The 16,759-nt window shown below is 37.7% G+C and overlaps 1 protein-coding gene across 1 annotated transcript in view; it reads left to right on the top strand.

Annotated features, from left to right (window-relative positions):
* Positions 1 to 16,759, top strand: part of LMBRD1 (LMBR1 domain containing 1) — a 193,248-nt gene that overhangs the window by 66,261 nt on the left and 110,228 nt on the right. Inside the window, exon 4 of the mRNA XM_075202580.1 lies at positions 7,155 to 7,252. Within this exon, the coding sequence (XP_075058681.1) occupies positions 7,155 to 7,252 (98 nt within the window). The remainder of the gene's footprint in view (positions 1 to 7,154; positions 7,253 to 16,759) is intronic.

The raw sequence follows: 16,759 nt of genomic DNA, 5'->3' as shown, positions 1-16,759 counted from the left end.
AATACTTGTGGGTTGTTAGGACTTGGTGGCTATCCCTAAAAAAGTGCCAGTTGGAGGTAAAGTTTCTATTGAATCTCTCTCTGCTGTGGATTGTGAAGATAGTATATCTATGGTAAATTTGGCTCTACGCCTTATATTTCTTGTATGTTCTATAATTGCATACTGTAGAGCTATCACAAGCATACTAAGATTAATGACATTCACAAGGAACAATGAATAATGAATCTGCTGCTGCGTAGGGATGTTAAACTAACATATATGTTCCTATATTCTCAACATTTTTTTTTTTGAAATTCTATTTTTATTGAAAATGGTATAGCTTACACATATTTGAACATTATTAACTATACAATTGAATATTATCTTTTGACAACTATTAAATAACAACATACAGATATCCAAACATTGTCTGAGTTATGATACATTAGAATGCGTTTAGATATTCGACAACAGGCTTCGCTAACAGGGCTATAATCAATGCAAATAAACTTATCCAAATATGCGTAATTGCCTAACCCCTTTTTTGAAAGGGGGATATGTGAAGGGGGAAGACAGAGAGGAAAGGGGAGGATTTTAGAGGGTGTACAGCGTGGTTTCCTTGAACTCCATCCATTCAAACAACAGTAGATAATATACTGCTCAGGTGATAAACATAGGTTATTCTAAGTCGTCCAGGGACATGTGAAAATCTGGGCGTTCAAACCATTCTTTGATGGAGGGGGCTGCTAGCGTTTGCCAGTGGACCGGTATCATAGCCTTTGCTGTGCTACTAAGGTATTTCATAGTAGACTTTTTATTTTGGCAGATAGGCATTTTAATATCGTTTAGCAGCCAATAAGTTAGACAATTTGGTAAAGCAACACCCACTATTGCGTTAGAGAGAAGTATAACTATCCCAGAAGGGCCTGAGAGACGAGCATGTCCACCAGATATGTAGCGGAGTGTCTGTCGCCAATTGACATCTCAAGCAAAGGTCTGGAGTTTCCGAGAACATTTTAGCTAGAAGACTGGGACACCATTATCACCGAGATAACACTTTATATTGTGTTTCGACCACTCGTACACTTACAGAACTGGCTTGGGTGCGTTGGAATATGTCACTTCATTCTTGTTCAGATATAACAATTTCCAGCTACCGTTCCCAGTAGTTGGTGAATTTAGGTAGTTCGTTAATTTATTCAACTAATATGCTGTAAATAACAGACAAGGTGTGTTAAGGAGTTATACATAAGGATTCAAATTGTGAGCATTTCCTCCCTGCCATCTCCCGAATCTCTGGGGAGCCTATGAAGTGGGTAAATCCCATTTCTACTGCAATTCAGCAAAATGTAGGACCCCTGATGCACCCACCAGCTAGTTGATACGAGTGGCCCCTGCCGGTATCCATCGGCAGAAGGCCTGTTTTGTGAGAGCGGGAGGGAAGTCTGGGTTGTCAGAGATTGGAGTCAAGGGTGAGTATTTTGTTGAGATGTGTAGGGTATGTCGTAGTTTAGACCATTTTGTCAGGGTATAAGTAATTGTTGGGTGTTTGATGATGGGGAGTGATGATTGCCAAGGAGTGAAGTTAATCTGTGTTCGTAGTGTATGTTTCTCAATCCAAACCCATTGTTTATCTGATCCCCCTCTTGTCCAATTGAGAACCCTATTAAACATGACCGCATTGTACAGAAATGCGGTAGTTGCAAGCCAACAGCATTTTTGCATCTGTAGAGGATGTCATGCTTGCAGCGGGGTCTCCTTCCTTTCCAAACAAAGTGTCGTATAGCACTGTGTAGTTAATTAAACCATGAGGCGGAAATGTGGACCGGGAGTGTATGTAGCAGATAAAGGACTAGGTAATAGGTTAATTTTCACTATAATGACTCTCCCTATCAGAGTAAAATCCTTTGGGAGCCAATCTCTCAAATTGTTTTGAATGGTGTTGGTGATGGGTAAGAAATTATCTGTGTAGATCTTTGAGACCTCTTTATTAATAATCACCCCTAAATATTTGAGTCGGGTAGGATGCTAAACAAAGGGGAAAGCCGGCTCCAGACCTTCAACTACCGCTAATGGCATCGTGATGTTAAGGGACACGGATTTGGAATAATTAACTTTAAAGTTGGAGAGTTCTCCGAACATGTGGAATTTGGACATTATGTTCGGTATTGAAATTACAGGGTTTATGAGGACAGCTTGGAGATCATCTGCTAAAAGAGCAAGTTTAAAATCTTTGCCCCCCAGCTGGGGGACCGTGCCAAAGCCTCCATACATAGAATAAAAATCATTTGGGATAGAGGACAACCCTGCTTGGTTCCGTTAGTAATATTAACGGGTTCTGACAGATCTCCATTAACCCAGACTCTAGCCATCGGTTGAGCATCCAATGTTTGTATCCGTGCCATGCTCAAGTGACCCAAGCCCAAGTGATGGAGTATGCCCATCAGAAGTCCCAATCCACTCGATCGAACGCTTTTTCCGCATCAGTGGATAATTTGATCATCGGTGTATTAGTGGCTGTTGCACACTGGATCAGATCTATTATTTTTGTGGTGTTATCCCGCGCCTATCGGCCCGGAACAAAACCTACCTGGTCTGAGTGAATTATCTGGGGTAATAGTAATTTTAACCTATTAGTTATAAGTTTGGCATATAATTTTAAGTCCACATTTAGCAATGATATGGGTTTATTTCTAGGGCATGAGGCTGGGTCTTTTCCTTCTTTAGGTAATACTGTAATATGTGCCATCAAGGAATGGCGTGAAAAATGTGATAGCGCGGATACTGAGTTGAAGGCCTGAAGCATGAGTGGTATTAGTTGAGTTTTAAAGTTTTTGTAATATGATACTGTAAAACCATCAAGACCTGGGCTCTTCCCTGAAGGAGTTGTCTTATTTGCTTCCTCTAGTTCCCCAGAAGAGAACATGGCCTCTAACATTTGTACATTGTCTGCATCTAATGTGGGAAAGTCAATCCTGCTGAGGTAATTGGCTATACATTCCTGTTTAAGTGAGCGTGCTGTTGGCCATGTGTCACTAGTGAGGTTATAAAGCTTAGAGTAATAAGTGTAAAATGCTGCGGCTATTCACAACATTTTTTAATCTGTTTAGTGTTACTTTCTGACAAGATATGGCACCTTTCTATTAAAGAGAATTGTTGGCTTATTGGAAAATACAAGATAGTTAATAGGGATTTTGATGCCATTTAATGTTAAATAGAATAATCAATACCATTATAACAATATAATAAATTAAATTTATGATATGCTATATACCTATAGGGTGGATAATTGGGATTTATTGGTTTGGTGCTCTATGGTTTGGCTTTAGACTGAGACCTGTTATATAAAGGTCTGTTGTTGGTTCTATGTTGAACAAGTGATATCAAGATATAATAAATATGCATCCACTGGAGAGCTAATATAAGGCTATTGTATAGATTACTAGTGCATCAAGTTGAAACGCAGGCTAGTTTGATTGAGCCACGAGAGCCAGAAGTGCATAACTGTACTTCCTGCCATGCATTCTGCAGTAGATCACATAGCAGATTTAGATCTATATGTATTTTCGGTATTTGCGAGTTTTGAATTATATAATTACCATCCTCCACGGAGATATGGCGTCTACAGTCTACTGTGCAGTAGTTCAAAGTGATTGATGAAAGAGTGGATTGGCTGCCAGTGTTTTTCAAAGTCTCCAATGGCATTGTACTCTGTCATAGCTCATATAGAAACAGGAGCGGTGGCAGTGTCCTTGTCACTCTCCAGTCTTCAGTCACATTGCTCTGTGCCATCAATATGGATTTACATTTGTCCACAGAAGACCAGGAGCACCAAGCAGCTGCTGGCACAAGTCATGGTGATACTAATCCCTCTACGTTATGTTCCAAAGCCTATGTTCAAATGCATAGTCAGGGAAATGATAAAATGTAAAAAAAAATGCTTGTACCTTTTTAAAGGAAAAAATACCTCTAATAAAAGTGAAAGTTTACTGTAGAAAAACATATATTAACAAGCATACCAGCATCAGCTAGCTCCCTTCTCTCAGCTACATCCCAGCACCTGCAATCTACACTGTCATCATCTTCACCCTCATCAGTGTATATATCATCCTCACACAATATTAATTCATCCCCGCTGGAATCCACCATTACAGAGGTCTCTGTACTTTGGTGTAATTGCTGGTAATGGCCTTCCTCATGGAATTTGGAGTTAATTTTATGCCAGAGCTGTCACAATTTTTGGACAATTCTTTTAGTCCAGACCGAATATCAAAATGTTGTGCTGACTCATCTGCATCAGAACTGGGTGTCTTGGCACCAGTTGCCAAAGAAACTCTTGGAGGAGACGTCGCCATGTCATGTACCACTTAAGCTGCCAGCTTGCTGCCCAGGAGCTCATTGCACATCTTGAGATTTGGGTCAGTTGAAAAGAAAGAGAAGACATAGCTCTTATACCTAAGATCAAGCATAATCGCCAAAATGTAGTGGTCCGATTTCAAGATGTTGATAACTCTTGGATCCTGGCAAAGCAAATAAAGTACTTGTAAATCAAGTCCTACATAGTTAGCAGAAATGTTTAGTTTCATCTCCTCCTTCAATTTCTCTAGCTGCTTTTCCAAAACCCTAGGGAAATCACTTAACTCAAGCTAACAGTGTCTGAACTCACTTCACAGGTGACTACTTAGAATCGTTTCAGCACCTTTCATAACACTGAAAGTATTCTCCACGGCGCTTGACTAATATATATTCCCCCTCCTTTCCCAATGTCATGGCTTGTGGAGTAAACGTGGATGGTTTTTCACTGTTCCTCCATCCTCATAAGCATATAAAGTGTGGAGTTCCACCGTGTTACCACCTCTTGCTTCAGTTGGTGGCAGGGCAAAACAAATTGTTCTTGCAGCTGCTGCAATTTCCGACATCCTGTTGCAGAATGCCGAAAATGTCCCGAAATTTATTGGGTCGAAGACAGCATCTCCTAAACGCCCCTGTCATTTTTGAAAATGCTCTGTAATACCAAGTTGATTGTGTGAATAAAACGGAATGTGATTGATTTCATCCAGCTGTAATGCTCTCACAAGATTGATGGCATTATCAGAAATGTCAATATCCTCAGGAGAGTCCAAATGTCTTCTCTCTTTGTTTCCAACTATTCCAGATTACTAGAGATGCAATGAGCTCCTGGTGAGCAGGTTGACAAGTGAAGTGGTACGTGACACAACGACGTCCCTTACTTCAGTTTCTCAGGCTACTGCTGCTAGGAAGAAAACTAAGATTTTCCAAGAGATTTAGGGATGATCCAGATGATTCAGCAGAACATTTTGACGTCTGGTCTACAAGAATTTCCAAAAATCTTGTCGCCTCTGCCGGAACACCACCTGATCCTACTATCCGCATCCATAGAATGGTGGAGGATTATTATTATTATTATTATTATTATTATTATTATTATTATTATTTTTTAACGGTATAAAGACAACAGTTTTATTAACAAAGAACAACGTTGCTTGCAGAAGTAATGTAAGCATGGATTTCTATATAGACTTGTATATGTATTACTCAAACCTTCCACTTTGCTGCTGTTTCATCAGTATTGCACAATGTGTTTATCTGCACTATGTCAAAGGTACCTAGCTATATTTTAATTTTTTGGGTATTGGGGTCGATTCGAAGCTCAGTGATGGCCTTGCTTTTTGCTCTGCATGCCAATGGCTCTTTTTAGTGCATTGTCTGGAACAAGATACAATATACTCATGACAGAGTGATCACAGCCAATTTTTGGACACCTGGCGGATTTACCCTTCTGAATTTTGTTTTCAATCATCCTTTCAATTGCTTTTCTTTCACACGTGTGACTATATAGTTTTGTTTTTCACTTGGTTTATCATCTCCAACTATGTTATAGAACAAATGAAATTCGCAGTGCTCTGGGTGACGGCGATCTCCTCGTCTTCATCTTCCAAAGCTTCGTTTGCAGGGGCCATTGACACACCCATTTGTTTTCTCAGGTCACTTAGCTGTTCCTTAAACTGGACATATTTATCGTCCTGCTTCAGGACCTCCTCTGTATTATTCTTCTGAAGCGCAGTGTATCTCTCCTGTACAAGCTTTCTTAAATCTTGGATCTCATCCGGTGGGTTACATTTTAACTTAAGTACAGTTTCCTCAACTGCATCTATATATTAGTTTAAATCTCTGTTTAATGCAGCGTATTCCAACATGACTGATTCCATGCTGCCCACGTGTTACGTGTCACAGTCTGTCTGAAGCAGATATAATACCACTCCAGTTGTAATATCCATTCCTCTGTTTACATAAGTTTGGCAGTTCTTCAGGGATGAGGTGGAGGTATACACAGAGGAGAAGGAGATTAAAGATGCAGCATGAGCAGACATGTTTTAATAATGTAGAGTTCATTGACAGCACGGTTAGGCTTAAGGCAGCTAAGCTTTTAGTTGCTTGTTTTGTGGGGGCCCAAACAATCCAAGCACTTCAGCCACAAAAGTGGCACTCCTTGTCGCTGGAGTGCTTGGTTTGTTAATCTGTAAATGTAAGTATCTTACATAAGGGTGGGTGGGAGCACCCAAGGACAATTTCATCTTGCAACACTTATCTTTTCTGCCACTGCTGTGAGGAAATGTTTCCTAGATGTGCTATGAGCTGCAGTGTGTTTGTGTCGTTGCTCTGTCACTTAGCATCCAGCCAGGTCGTTGTAGTCTTTGTCCGAAAGTGAATGAAAATAATATTGTGACCTGTGAGGTGGTCATAATTGACTGTAAATTACTGGAAATTTGTGTTATTGAGGTCAATAATAATGTAGGAACAAAAGAGAGCAAAATTATGTGATTTTAGCAATTTTTCTAAAAAAAAAACCACAAAACACGGGGTCAGTGAACAACATCTCTAAAAAAAAAAATATATATATATATATATATATATATATATATATATATATATATATATATATATATATATATATATATAAAAATATACACACATATATATTATAATGTGTGTGTGTGTGTATTTTTTTTATTTTTTTTTTCAAATAGGCATGTGCTGGCCACTTTGACATTCCAATATGAGCGTTAAATGTTCACCATTCTGATATTGCATGACATATAACTTATAATTGTGTGTAATAGAAAATATTTTAATACTTCTTTTTTTCTCTTTAGCCTTGTATTCAGTGATCCTGTTCTGTGTTTTCTTGTGGATACCATTTGTGTATTTTTACTATGAAGAAAAGGATGAAGAAAATAGTAGTCACTGCTTGGTAAGTTTCTCTTCTAGTAGCCACCATTTAACTGTATTTTTAAAATGTGATAAAAAATGGAACTCTTCTATCCTAACTTACTTACATTTCAGTAAGTGAAATTAATGTTTGATACATTCCTTTTATTTATATTTCATCTTTGCTGGCACAAAACAGTTGTTTGGTAAACATGCTGTTTTTCCACCACTCCTATTTTAAGTTATTTGGCAGTCAAAGGAAAGTCTTATGGAGCATGCAAAGCTTGTGTGCAGACTACATTTATGTTTTTGTCAATCATTTGTGTCAACGACCATCCCATTGACAGTGCATTACCTGATCCACTCAACAGAATGCCATTATGGTGTGCAGAATCAGCATAATTGCAGAATAATGATCACAGAGGAGGTTTGTGCTCAGTAGGTTTTGATGAGTATTGTCAATTCCATGTTGTTAATGCTTCAGTAATAATTGTAAAAATGTTAAATCATCATTGTGCAGCCAGCTATGTATAAAAAAAAAACGAACATGAAATTATGATGGTTTGTTCTTTAACTTGTTGATGCCAAGAAAACGAAGTTCTTCCCTCTGTGTTAAAAATGTAACACTAACCCAAAACTGTTATTTTTATACAATAGATGTTAGCATACATTTGATTTCAGTCTGTATTTCAGTGTGAAGTCCCAAATAGTGGTCGAGGTGGGAGTGTATACGGTGGTTTGCCATAATTCCACATCTCCAACTTCCTTCATTGTAAAACTATCAAATTCCATTCACTTATATTCCCATTTTATTTATAATACCGCCACTTTTAAATTTTCATTTTGACTACTGGTCCCAAATGTATGGAGTACACTACATGAGAAATGTATTTGGGACAGTATTAGACATTGCAAAGCCCAGGGCAGAAATCAAGGTAGAGTCCCCAAATTACACATTAAGTGCTGGGCCTATATCAACTTATTATTATTATTATTATTATTATTATTATTATTATTATTATTATTATCATTTATTTGTTAGGCACCACAAGATTTCCGCAGCGCCGTACACAGAGCAAACTGTAGACTATACAGGGTGAGACAGTACAGAACAATAAACAAAAATACCAGTGCTTCAGAAACTCCAGGCAGGTTAATGCAGTAGAGGCGGAGTAGAAGAACAGGTGTGGAGACAAGAGGGAAGAAGGCCCTGCTCATACGAGCTTACATCCTAAGGGTGGGTAAACCGAAACGGACACAATGGGAGGGAGTTGGAGTAAGACAGAAGGCCTGGGAGGAGAGAGGGTAGAACGTTAGGAGAAGATGCGGGGTTAGGTAGAAGGTTGGTATGCTTTGAGGAACAGGTGAGTTTTGAGTGCTCATTTGAAGGAGCACAGATTAGGAAAGAGACAGATGGAGCAAGGGAGGTCGTTCCAGTGAAGGGGGGCAGCACGTGAGAAGTCTTGGATTCTGGAGTGGGAGGTGGTGATTAGAGTGGAGGAGAGGCGGCGGTCATTGGCTGAGCTAGGGAGCGGGCAGGAGTGTGAATGGAAAGGAGGTTAGAGATATAAGGGGCCGTAGACTGGGAGAGAGCCTTGTATGTGGTGGTAAGGAGTTTGAAAAGGATTCTGTAGGGAAAAGGGAGCCAGTGTAAGGCAAGGCAGAGAGGGGAGGCAGAGGAGGAGCGGTGTGAAAGGAAGATGAGTCTTGCATCCGCATTGAGTATAGAGCGGAGGAGTGCGAGGTGGGAGTGGGGGAGGCCAGTAAGGAGGAGGTTGCAGTAATCAAGGAGATGATGAGTGCGTGTTTGATAGTTTTGGTGGCATCCCGAGAGAGGAAGGGACGGATGCGGGCAATGTTGCGGAGACTTAGATAGCTTGTTGAACGTTAAGGTGTACACGAAGAGCTATAATGGTATGGTGTCCTCCAACATAATATGGATACCAATAGAAACCTATCCAACCAATAGCATATATTATTACAGCCTTGATGGAACAATGGGTGTTGTGCAGAAAATCACATCGTTGATTGTGCCATTCACCACTAACTGTGAAATTTTGCAGTTTTACTACAAAGCGGGAGTAGTTAACATCATCCAATTCTGTGTGTCCAAGGCAGTTGAGGTGTCTGATCGCACTGTTTAAGTGCATATTATACAAGCCCAGCTCGTGTCCTAATATATATGTACTAGTGTACTCTTAAGAGAAAAAAGCTGTTGATGGCGCCTAAAATACGAAGTAATAATCAATATGGCAAACACACTGAAGCAACTGTAAGAAGGGAGACTGCAAACCTCCCTGATACCGCCAAGAAAATTTAATTTGATACAGTGCTAAAAACCTAAGTAAGCAATACTGAGATTAAGAAATGTAATGATGAATCAAATATATATCACAGATCAGCAGATAAAATACATGAAACTGTTATTAAACATCAGATCAAAATAAATTGTGTGACATCAAGGCAGCGGGCTTGGGAGACTGAGGAAATTATGGTGTTATTGACAGAGTGGAGGGAGATTATTATTATTACCATTTATTTATATAGCGCCACTATTTCCGCAGCGCTGTACAGAGAATTCACTCACATCAGTCCCTGCCCCATTGTGGCTTACAGTCTAAATTCCCTAACACACACACACACACACACACACACAGACTACGGTCATTTTGTTAGCAGCCAATTAACCTACCAGTATGTTTATTTATACTTCACAATTTTATCTCACTAAAATACCACAAACTGAAATTGAATATGTTCTGTTTTAAACTTTAAATATATTTGGCTATTTTGCAATTCATCTTGTTGTTTCCCTATTAAATTTTAGGAAGAAGAAAATGTAACGTTAAATTGTTGCAAATTGTATTTCATGTTCATCTTTTTCCCACAATTGATTATAAAGTGCTGTAATTACTTAATTATTATCGAAATGTAATCAATGGTTGTAGATGTCAGGTTTTTGCAAAGACAGCAATTAGCGCCAGTGTTAACATTTTGATGGTAACAAAACTGATGGTTATACTTTTATATTGAATTGTGATAAACAAAAAAATAGGCATGAGTAAAAATTTGTGATACAGAGACCTCTGCCCCTTTGTATTAGACGTGTATGTGTATAAAAAGAATTTAAATGAAGAATTTATTTTTTTTTTAAATGAACTTCTTTCTCAATATGACAGAGTTGTTTCTTCTTTCTTAATAAAGCAGAGGGAATAAAATAAAAAACTATAACGTCAATAGCATCCATGCCATTTACAAGTAGCTAGAGTGGTTAATAACTTGTGAAGGCTTGTCCAGGTTAATTCCGTTCATTCCTTCTGTGGCAGGGCTCGTAGCCAGAAGTTTGCATTGTCTATTAATGCTTTTGTTTGTAATATTTTTTTATTTTGCAATTTCAAAAGTTTATATTTAAATAACAGAACAATGAAATCAAAACTGTACAGACCAATATGCAGTTGTAACAAACATGGTATAAAGTAGCAGGAGCAATAAAAATACAACAGAGAAATAATGATGACTAGTTTTTAGGAATACAATCGAATACAAGAAAGCAAAAACATATAGGGGGTATTTGGACAGGGAATTAAGGGTTAGTAGGGAGAAAGCTATAGCCTTCTCATATTACATTAAGGGGATTGGGAGTTGGTAATGTGTCTCATATTGTCAAAACTAGAAGAGACGTAACTACTTGGTGCAAGGGAGAATGGCGCATGTGTGTGCGGGTTCTTCTCACTGCAAATAGGTCAGGAAGGAAACTCAGGGTAGAGATGAAGAGGAGGCCCGGGATCTGCTCTCTACATCATTTAAGGGTTTTTTAAATTGTATTTTACAGTGGATTACATCTTTACTATTGGCCTAAGATGAAGAAGAAAGATTTTATTTTTTAATGGAGACATGTACCATGGAAGCTCCAATGTGTGCGCTACATGTAAAAGCCATATTGTATGAGCTATTGAAATGAATGGAGCTCCTCAGCATTATTGTTTGTTTGTTTTCCCTAACATCAACCAAAAGGAGTCTCTATATGGGATCAAACCAGACCCATAAGACATTTCTCCTCTTTAGATCACTGTGGATCAGACAGAAAAATTTAATTTAATATTTAATTTTAAAATTATTATTGTAATCCTTTATTTATGAAGTGACAATATATTTCATAGTACTGAACATTGAATGTATCATGATGAAAATAAATTACTTAAATCAAAAGGTCAAGATGGCCCTGCCTAATTGAGCTTACAGTCAAAGAGGTTTTCTCACTTCGATTGGACTACAATGGGTCAAGAAAGAGCAAGGGAAAAAGTTTATTATATATTTAATAAAATGGTAAAAATGTTTTTGGTGACTGTTTGACTCAAACTTGTTTTTTGGATTTATTATTACGGTTTTAGTATAATGTGTAGGGGTTTTATGGAGCCTGGTCCCACGGGGTGGCAAATTTGTCTTTTCAGGGATCCCAATATTGGTCACTACCACGGTCTCCAGAACCCTGGGCCTGTGAAGAACACCAGTGTGCTACAGTGTAGGACGTGTAAACTATAGGGGGAGGGGTTATGCTCTGTGTTTTTTGTGGTATACTCCTTACCCCATGGACTCACCAGCTCAATGCTGATGGGTCTGGAGCTGATTTTCATTATGAAGAGGGGGGGACCCAATGTTCCCTAGGTTAGTGGAAAACAGATCAAGCTATCTCCCTCTAGGACATGCTAATGATTTGGGGGGAGGGCTGCCCGTACTTTTGCGTCCAACTCTGCAGCTCGCCAAATCTCCCACTTTTTGCCCAAGTTCCAGCAAGTAGTCAATGGCATTACATTAATGAATAATTAGAGTGCTATTTGGGTGCAAAAGTCAGCACTGTTTTTGCATCCCCAAAACTGCAGCAGTTGGGTCCCACAATGTTGTGATACTATCTATAGATTTCATCTTGCACCCCCATCAATTGCCCTATAATTTTTTTCCAAACTTTAAAAACTAATGTTCCAGGACATAATGTACAACTAAGTGAATAATGATTATGGTTGTATTTTTAATAATGATTTTTAGAAAGCCTATCTTTTCAGTACACCTCACAGAACTTTGATTTTATAAGGGTTTTGGGAACCAGACAGAATTAGTGTTGGAACTATATTCCCATGATGTTTAGGTACTGTGCACAGAAATACAGTTGCATTCTTTTGGGTTCCGGTCCCCCCAATTTTCTAATTTGTTTACTTTAAATCCACCCCTCTGTCTGCATCAAGTTATTGTAATCTGGAATAAGGTAAAAATCTGTTTTGAAGAGTTGTCACCAATTTGTGTGCAGAGCTGTTAATTACTTTTCTGCTTTGTTAATCAACTGAAAATACTGCATTATAACATACAGTTAATGCGTTTCATGTATAAAAGCTGAAGCACTATTCCCCATGTCACTCTTCGACCTTAATTAAATGGTTTAGTCTTCATTAATGTGGACATGTCACCTACACAGGCAGCCATTTAGTGGGCTGAAGCATTATTAATTTGAATGCAAACCTTTTAGTTTCCAATAACTAGCAGTGACATCACTTAGGCATAAGGCACATTGTGAAATGGGTGAAACTTGTAGTTATCGGTGATGCCACTTTTGAGCCCAAATGCATTTTTAATGGTACAGAATTCAACCAATAATTTTGATGAAGACTCTTGCATTGCATGTCTTGTCGGAGCTGTGGGGATCAGTGTTTCCATTAATCCAGATCACATCTAGTATTTATTTAAAAGCTCTATAGCTTCTGCTTTTTGTATATCAAATGTATATTATATCAGCCCCTGTGGACGGCAAAAGAACAAATCAAATGAGAGCAAGTTTTTCAGGGCATCATCTTGGATATTTGTATTTCAAATATTCAAAGATGTAATACTTTACCCTGATATGTTGATTTGCCCTTACATTTTAAGGTAATTATTCTTTTCTCTGTAAACTGTGTGAGCATGCATTTCCTAGGTTACTTTTCTCTGTACAACGGTATGCATATCTTTTGTTTTAATGTGCTATATAATCCATACCAATCTCTGGCATGTAGACTCGGGCCACCTGTAAAAAATTCTTGTATTATAGCAAGGTTACAACATGTTAATGGGTTTCTTAGCACAAGAGCAAAGTACACTCGATGAGGACACCCTCAAGGCTTGGCTGAAATAAAATTAAACTGAATGAATGATTACAAATTTAGCATACAATTAGACACAATGCTGAATATGTTAAACCATCAGTGACAAGATTATGACACTGAGCAGCAATGTACATTGCATTGACCTCTAAATCTAAAAGGGACTTATAAATGTGTGTATAATTTGTAATGTATTGTATTTATATAAATTTACAAATGTTATATTGTGTATAAAGAATGAAATAAAGCATATGTATTCCAGTGCTGTAACACAGTGTTAATGACTAGCTTTATAGATCATACTTCCATGACCCCTATGGGCACTTATTAGTAAATGGAAGATTACATGTCCCAGATTCTGTGGGAGACTCTGAAATGATTTACACTATATTTTAGCAAAGATGTGTACTGAAGAATAATGTTCCTCACACAGTGTTTGATCATATCTAGTAGCTTGGTGCATAGAAAAAAATGTAATGATTTAAAATAATCACCTTCATTTTTTTTTATTTTTTTTTTTTATAGACAATCGTTTTATACAAAAATGGAACCCCTCCACTGCTGATATTCTTAGAATATACACTTGGGCATTCATTACTATGTGTGTGTAGGTATATAGATAGATGTAGATAGATATATAGATATATTATTTATTTTTCCTTTACCTTTTCTCCTGAGCTGTTATACATAGTGTGATGCCTTTAACAAAACTTAGTTTTGAAGGCGTTAGGTGTGCCATGTAAAAAGTTCTTATAGGCCAAGGCAGACCGTGTCTGCTGATAGGGGTTGGGTATAATTTTTTTTCAAGCTCCTAGTGTTGTTGTTGAGTCCTCTTCCTCATTCAGATGAAGTTAATGAAAGTAAAGTTCAATTAGTCAACCAAATGACACGATGGATGGATGAGTATCCGGTTGATGTTTTTAAGATTGTAAACAATTCTGTACAACAATAGTGTTCCGGTCATTGCCCTTTTGTTAGATTGTTCTATATTTCAAACGTAATTCCTGGGATGAGGTATACTTTAGAAAGAGGGATTGAGTTTCAGCTATACATAATGCTGACTCCAAACTTTTTTCTATTTTTTATTTTTTTGTTGTTTTTCAGTTTAAAATTGTAAAGCAGATAGAGAATTTAAATTTCTAGTTTACAATGTAAGAGGTGTGGGGTGGGGAACACTGGTAACATAAGGAATTAGAGTAACAGTTATTGCTGCTGACGGGGTAAATGTGTGTGGCTAGCAGAAGCCAGATCATACTTGATGCAGGGGTGCAGATAAAATTTTCTGGGATCCATAGCATAATTTGGCAGGTGCTACACCACGATGACCTCTTTCCCAACCGCACTTTTGAAAACCAATAGAGGAATTTGTCTACACTTAACTATACATATAAAAGGAATAGAATACAAAAAAAGGCATTAATTGTGCTTTTAATTTAATTTGAATAAATTAACTACTCTGCAATAACCTATTAGCCCCGATTTCCAGTTTTACCTACACTGCAAGAGTGCAATACAAATGACAAAGGCATCACATATACAGTTGTGGCCAATAATATTGGCACCCTTGCACATTACTCACATAACTCATGATTTCCTCTAAACATAAGATGAAATTAACATCAATATTTGGTCTCCACAATTCTTTCTCTGTTCATTTTCCATCTCTGTTTTTGATTCTGAATTTAATACTGTATATCCTTTTAAATGAGAAATTGAAAATAAATGACATTGACAAAATTATTGCTGTCCAAGACTACATATTTTGTAGCACAGCCTCCTCAAACTAACTGCAATCGACCGCTTCCAGCATCAGTATACTGGTAGTTTTATCCACTCTTGTGCAAACTGCTCCTCTTCTCCCAGATTTGAAGGATGTCTTCTAGATCTCTCTACAGAAAGTGATTTAGATCTGGATTTATTGCTGGCCGCCAGAACAGCAACTTGTCTTAAACCATTCCTAAAGTGTGTTTGGGGTCATTTTCCTGCTGGAGGACACATGTCATTTAACTTGATCCAGTTCTCCGACACTGGGTTCAACGTTGTGCACCACAATGACCTAGTAATCTCTAGATTTCATGACCTCGTGCACACATTAAAATCACTCAGCGTCGGGTGCAGCATAGTAACCCTTAAAACATCACTGAACTTTCTCCATGTTGACTTTGGGGAAGGTTTTTCTTTCCTTTTGAAAGCTTAATTTTGCTTTCAAGGGTGATGTGCTTTACCAAGAAGTTGTAATTTCGTCTCATCTGTCCACAAGACATTCTCCCAGAAATACTTTGACTTGCTCAGGTGTGTTTTTTTCAAACTGCAATTGGGCTTTCTTATGTCTTGCCATCCTGGACCACCTACCATTATAATTAATTGAGCTGGCAACAGATTGTGCGAGTTGATACGGTCATGCATTGTGTCTGAAGGTCAGAATAAATCTGTTCGACCGTTAATCAAGGTGCTTTCTCCACCATTGGAACAATCCTGCGCTGCAATCTTTCACCAAGTTTTTTTCCTGCGCCCACGTCCAGGGAGGTTGTCTACAGTGCCACGGACCTTAAACTTCGTAATAACATTGCGTGTGTTAGAAACCATAACATCAAGATATCTGGAGATTTATTTGTAGCCTTGAGATTGTTCATACAATATTGTGTCTGAATTCCTGTGGCATTCTTTCTTCTCCCCATGGTCATTGAGGTACTCGCAGTGACACAAAACCAGAGAATGATTCATTTTCTCTATTCAAGTTTAATGAGTGATTTTTATATTAGTGTAGTTCCAAAGTGAAAGAAAATCACCTGCTTGAAATGTAATTATTTCTAACAACTTTTAAAAGGTGCCAATTATTTTGTCTGTTTAAGGATGTTTTTGTGTGTAATATAAGTTACAATTTTTCAGCCTTTTGTGTTTTTTATTTCACTGCAAATCACAGAAATACAGTACGTAGACATCAACATATTTCTTAATTTCAACAGTTTACTGGAAGAAATTTTCCATTCTTAGAAAAACTGCAAAGGGCCCAATATTTTTGGCCACAGCTGTATATATATGTTGGGCATCTAAAACAGGTTATAATACAGACAAATAACTAATGAGGGTGGAATTAAAAGATGCAGAGTTTGCAAAATAATAAGTTTGTTATTTGTGAATTAGGAAATATGAACTAAAAGTTGATGCAGGTGAGTAAGCATTTTATCATAAGTAGAAAGTCTATAAAAGACTTAGGGGCATATTTACTAAAGTGCAGGTTTGGAAAAAGTGGAGATGTTGCCTATAGCAACCAATCAGAGTCTAGATATTTAGTACATTCTACAAAATGGCAGCTAGAATCTGGTTGCTATAGGCAACATATCCACTTTTCAACCCCGCAGTTTAGTAAATATATCCCTTAATGTTTTTATAATTAATCTTATTGCCTTGGTTTGAAGCTT

The sequence above is a fragment of the Mixophyes fleayi genome, chromosome 3 (assembly GCF_038048845.1).
Source record: "Mixophyes fleayi isolate aMixFle1 chromosome 3, aMixFle1.hap1, whole genome shotgun sequence".
Taxonomy (NCBI): Eukaryota; Metazoa; Chordata; class Amphibia; order Anura; family Limnodynastidae; genus Mixophyes; species Mixophyes fleayi.
This window is presented reverse-complemented; position numbering and strand designations above follow the sequence as displayed.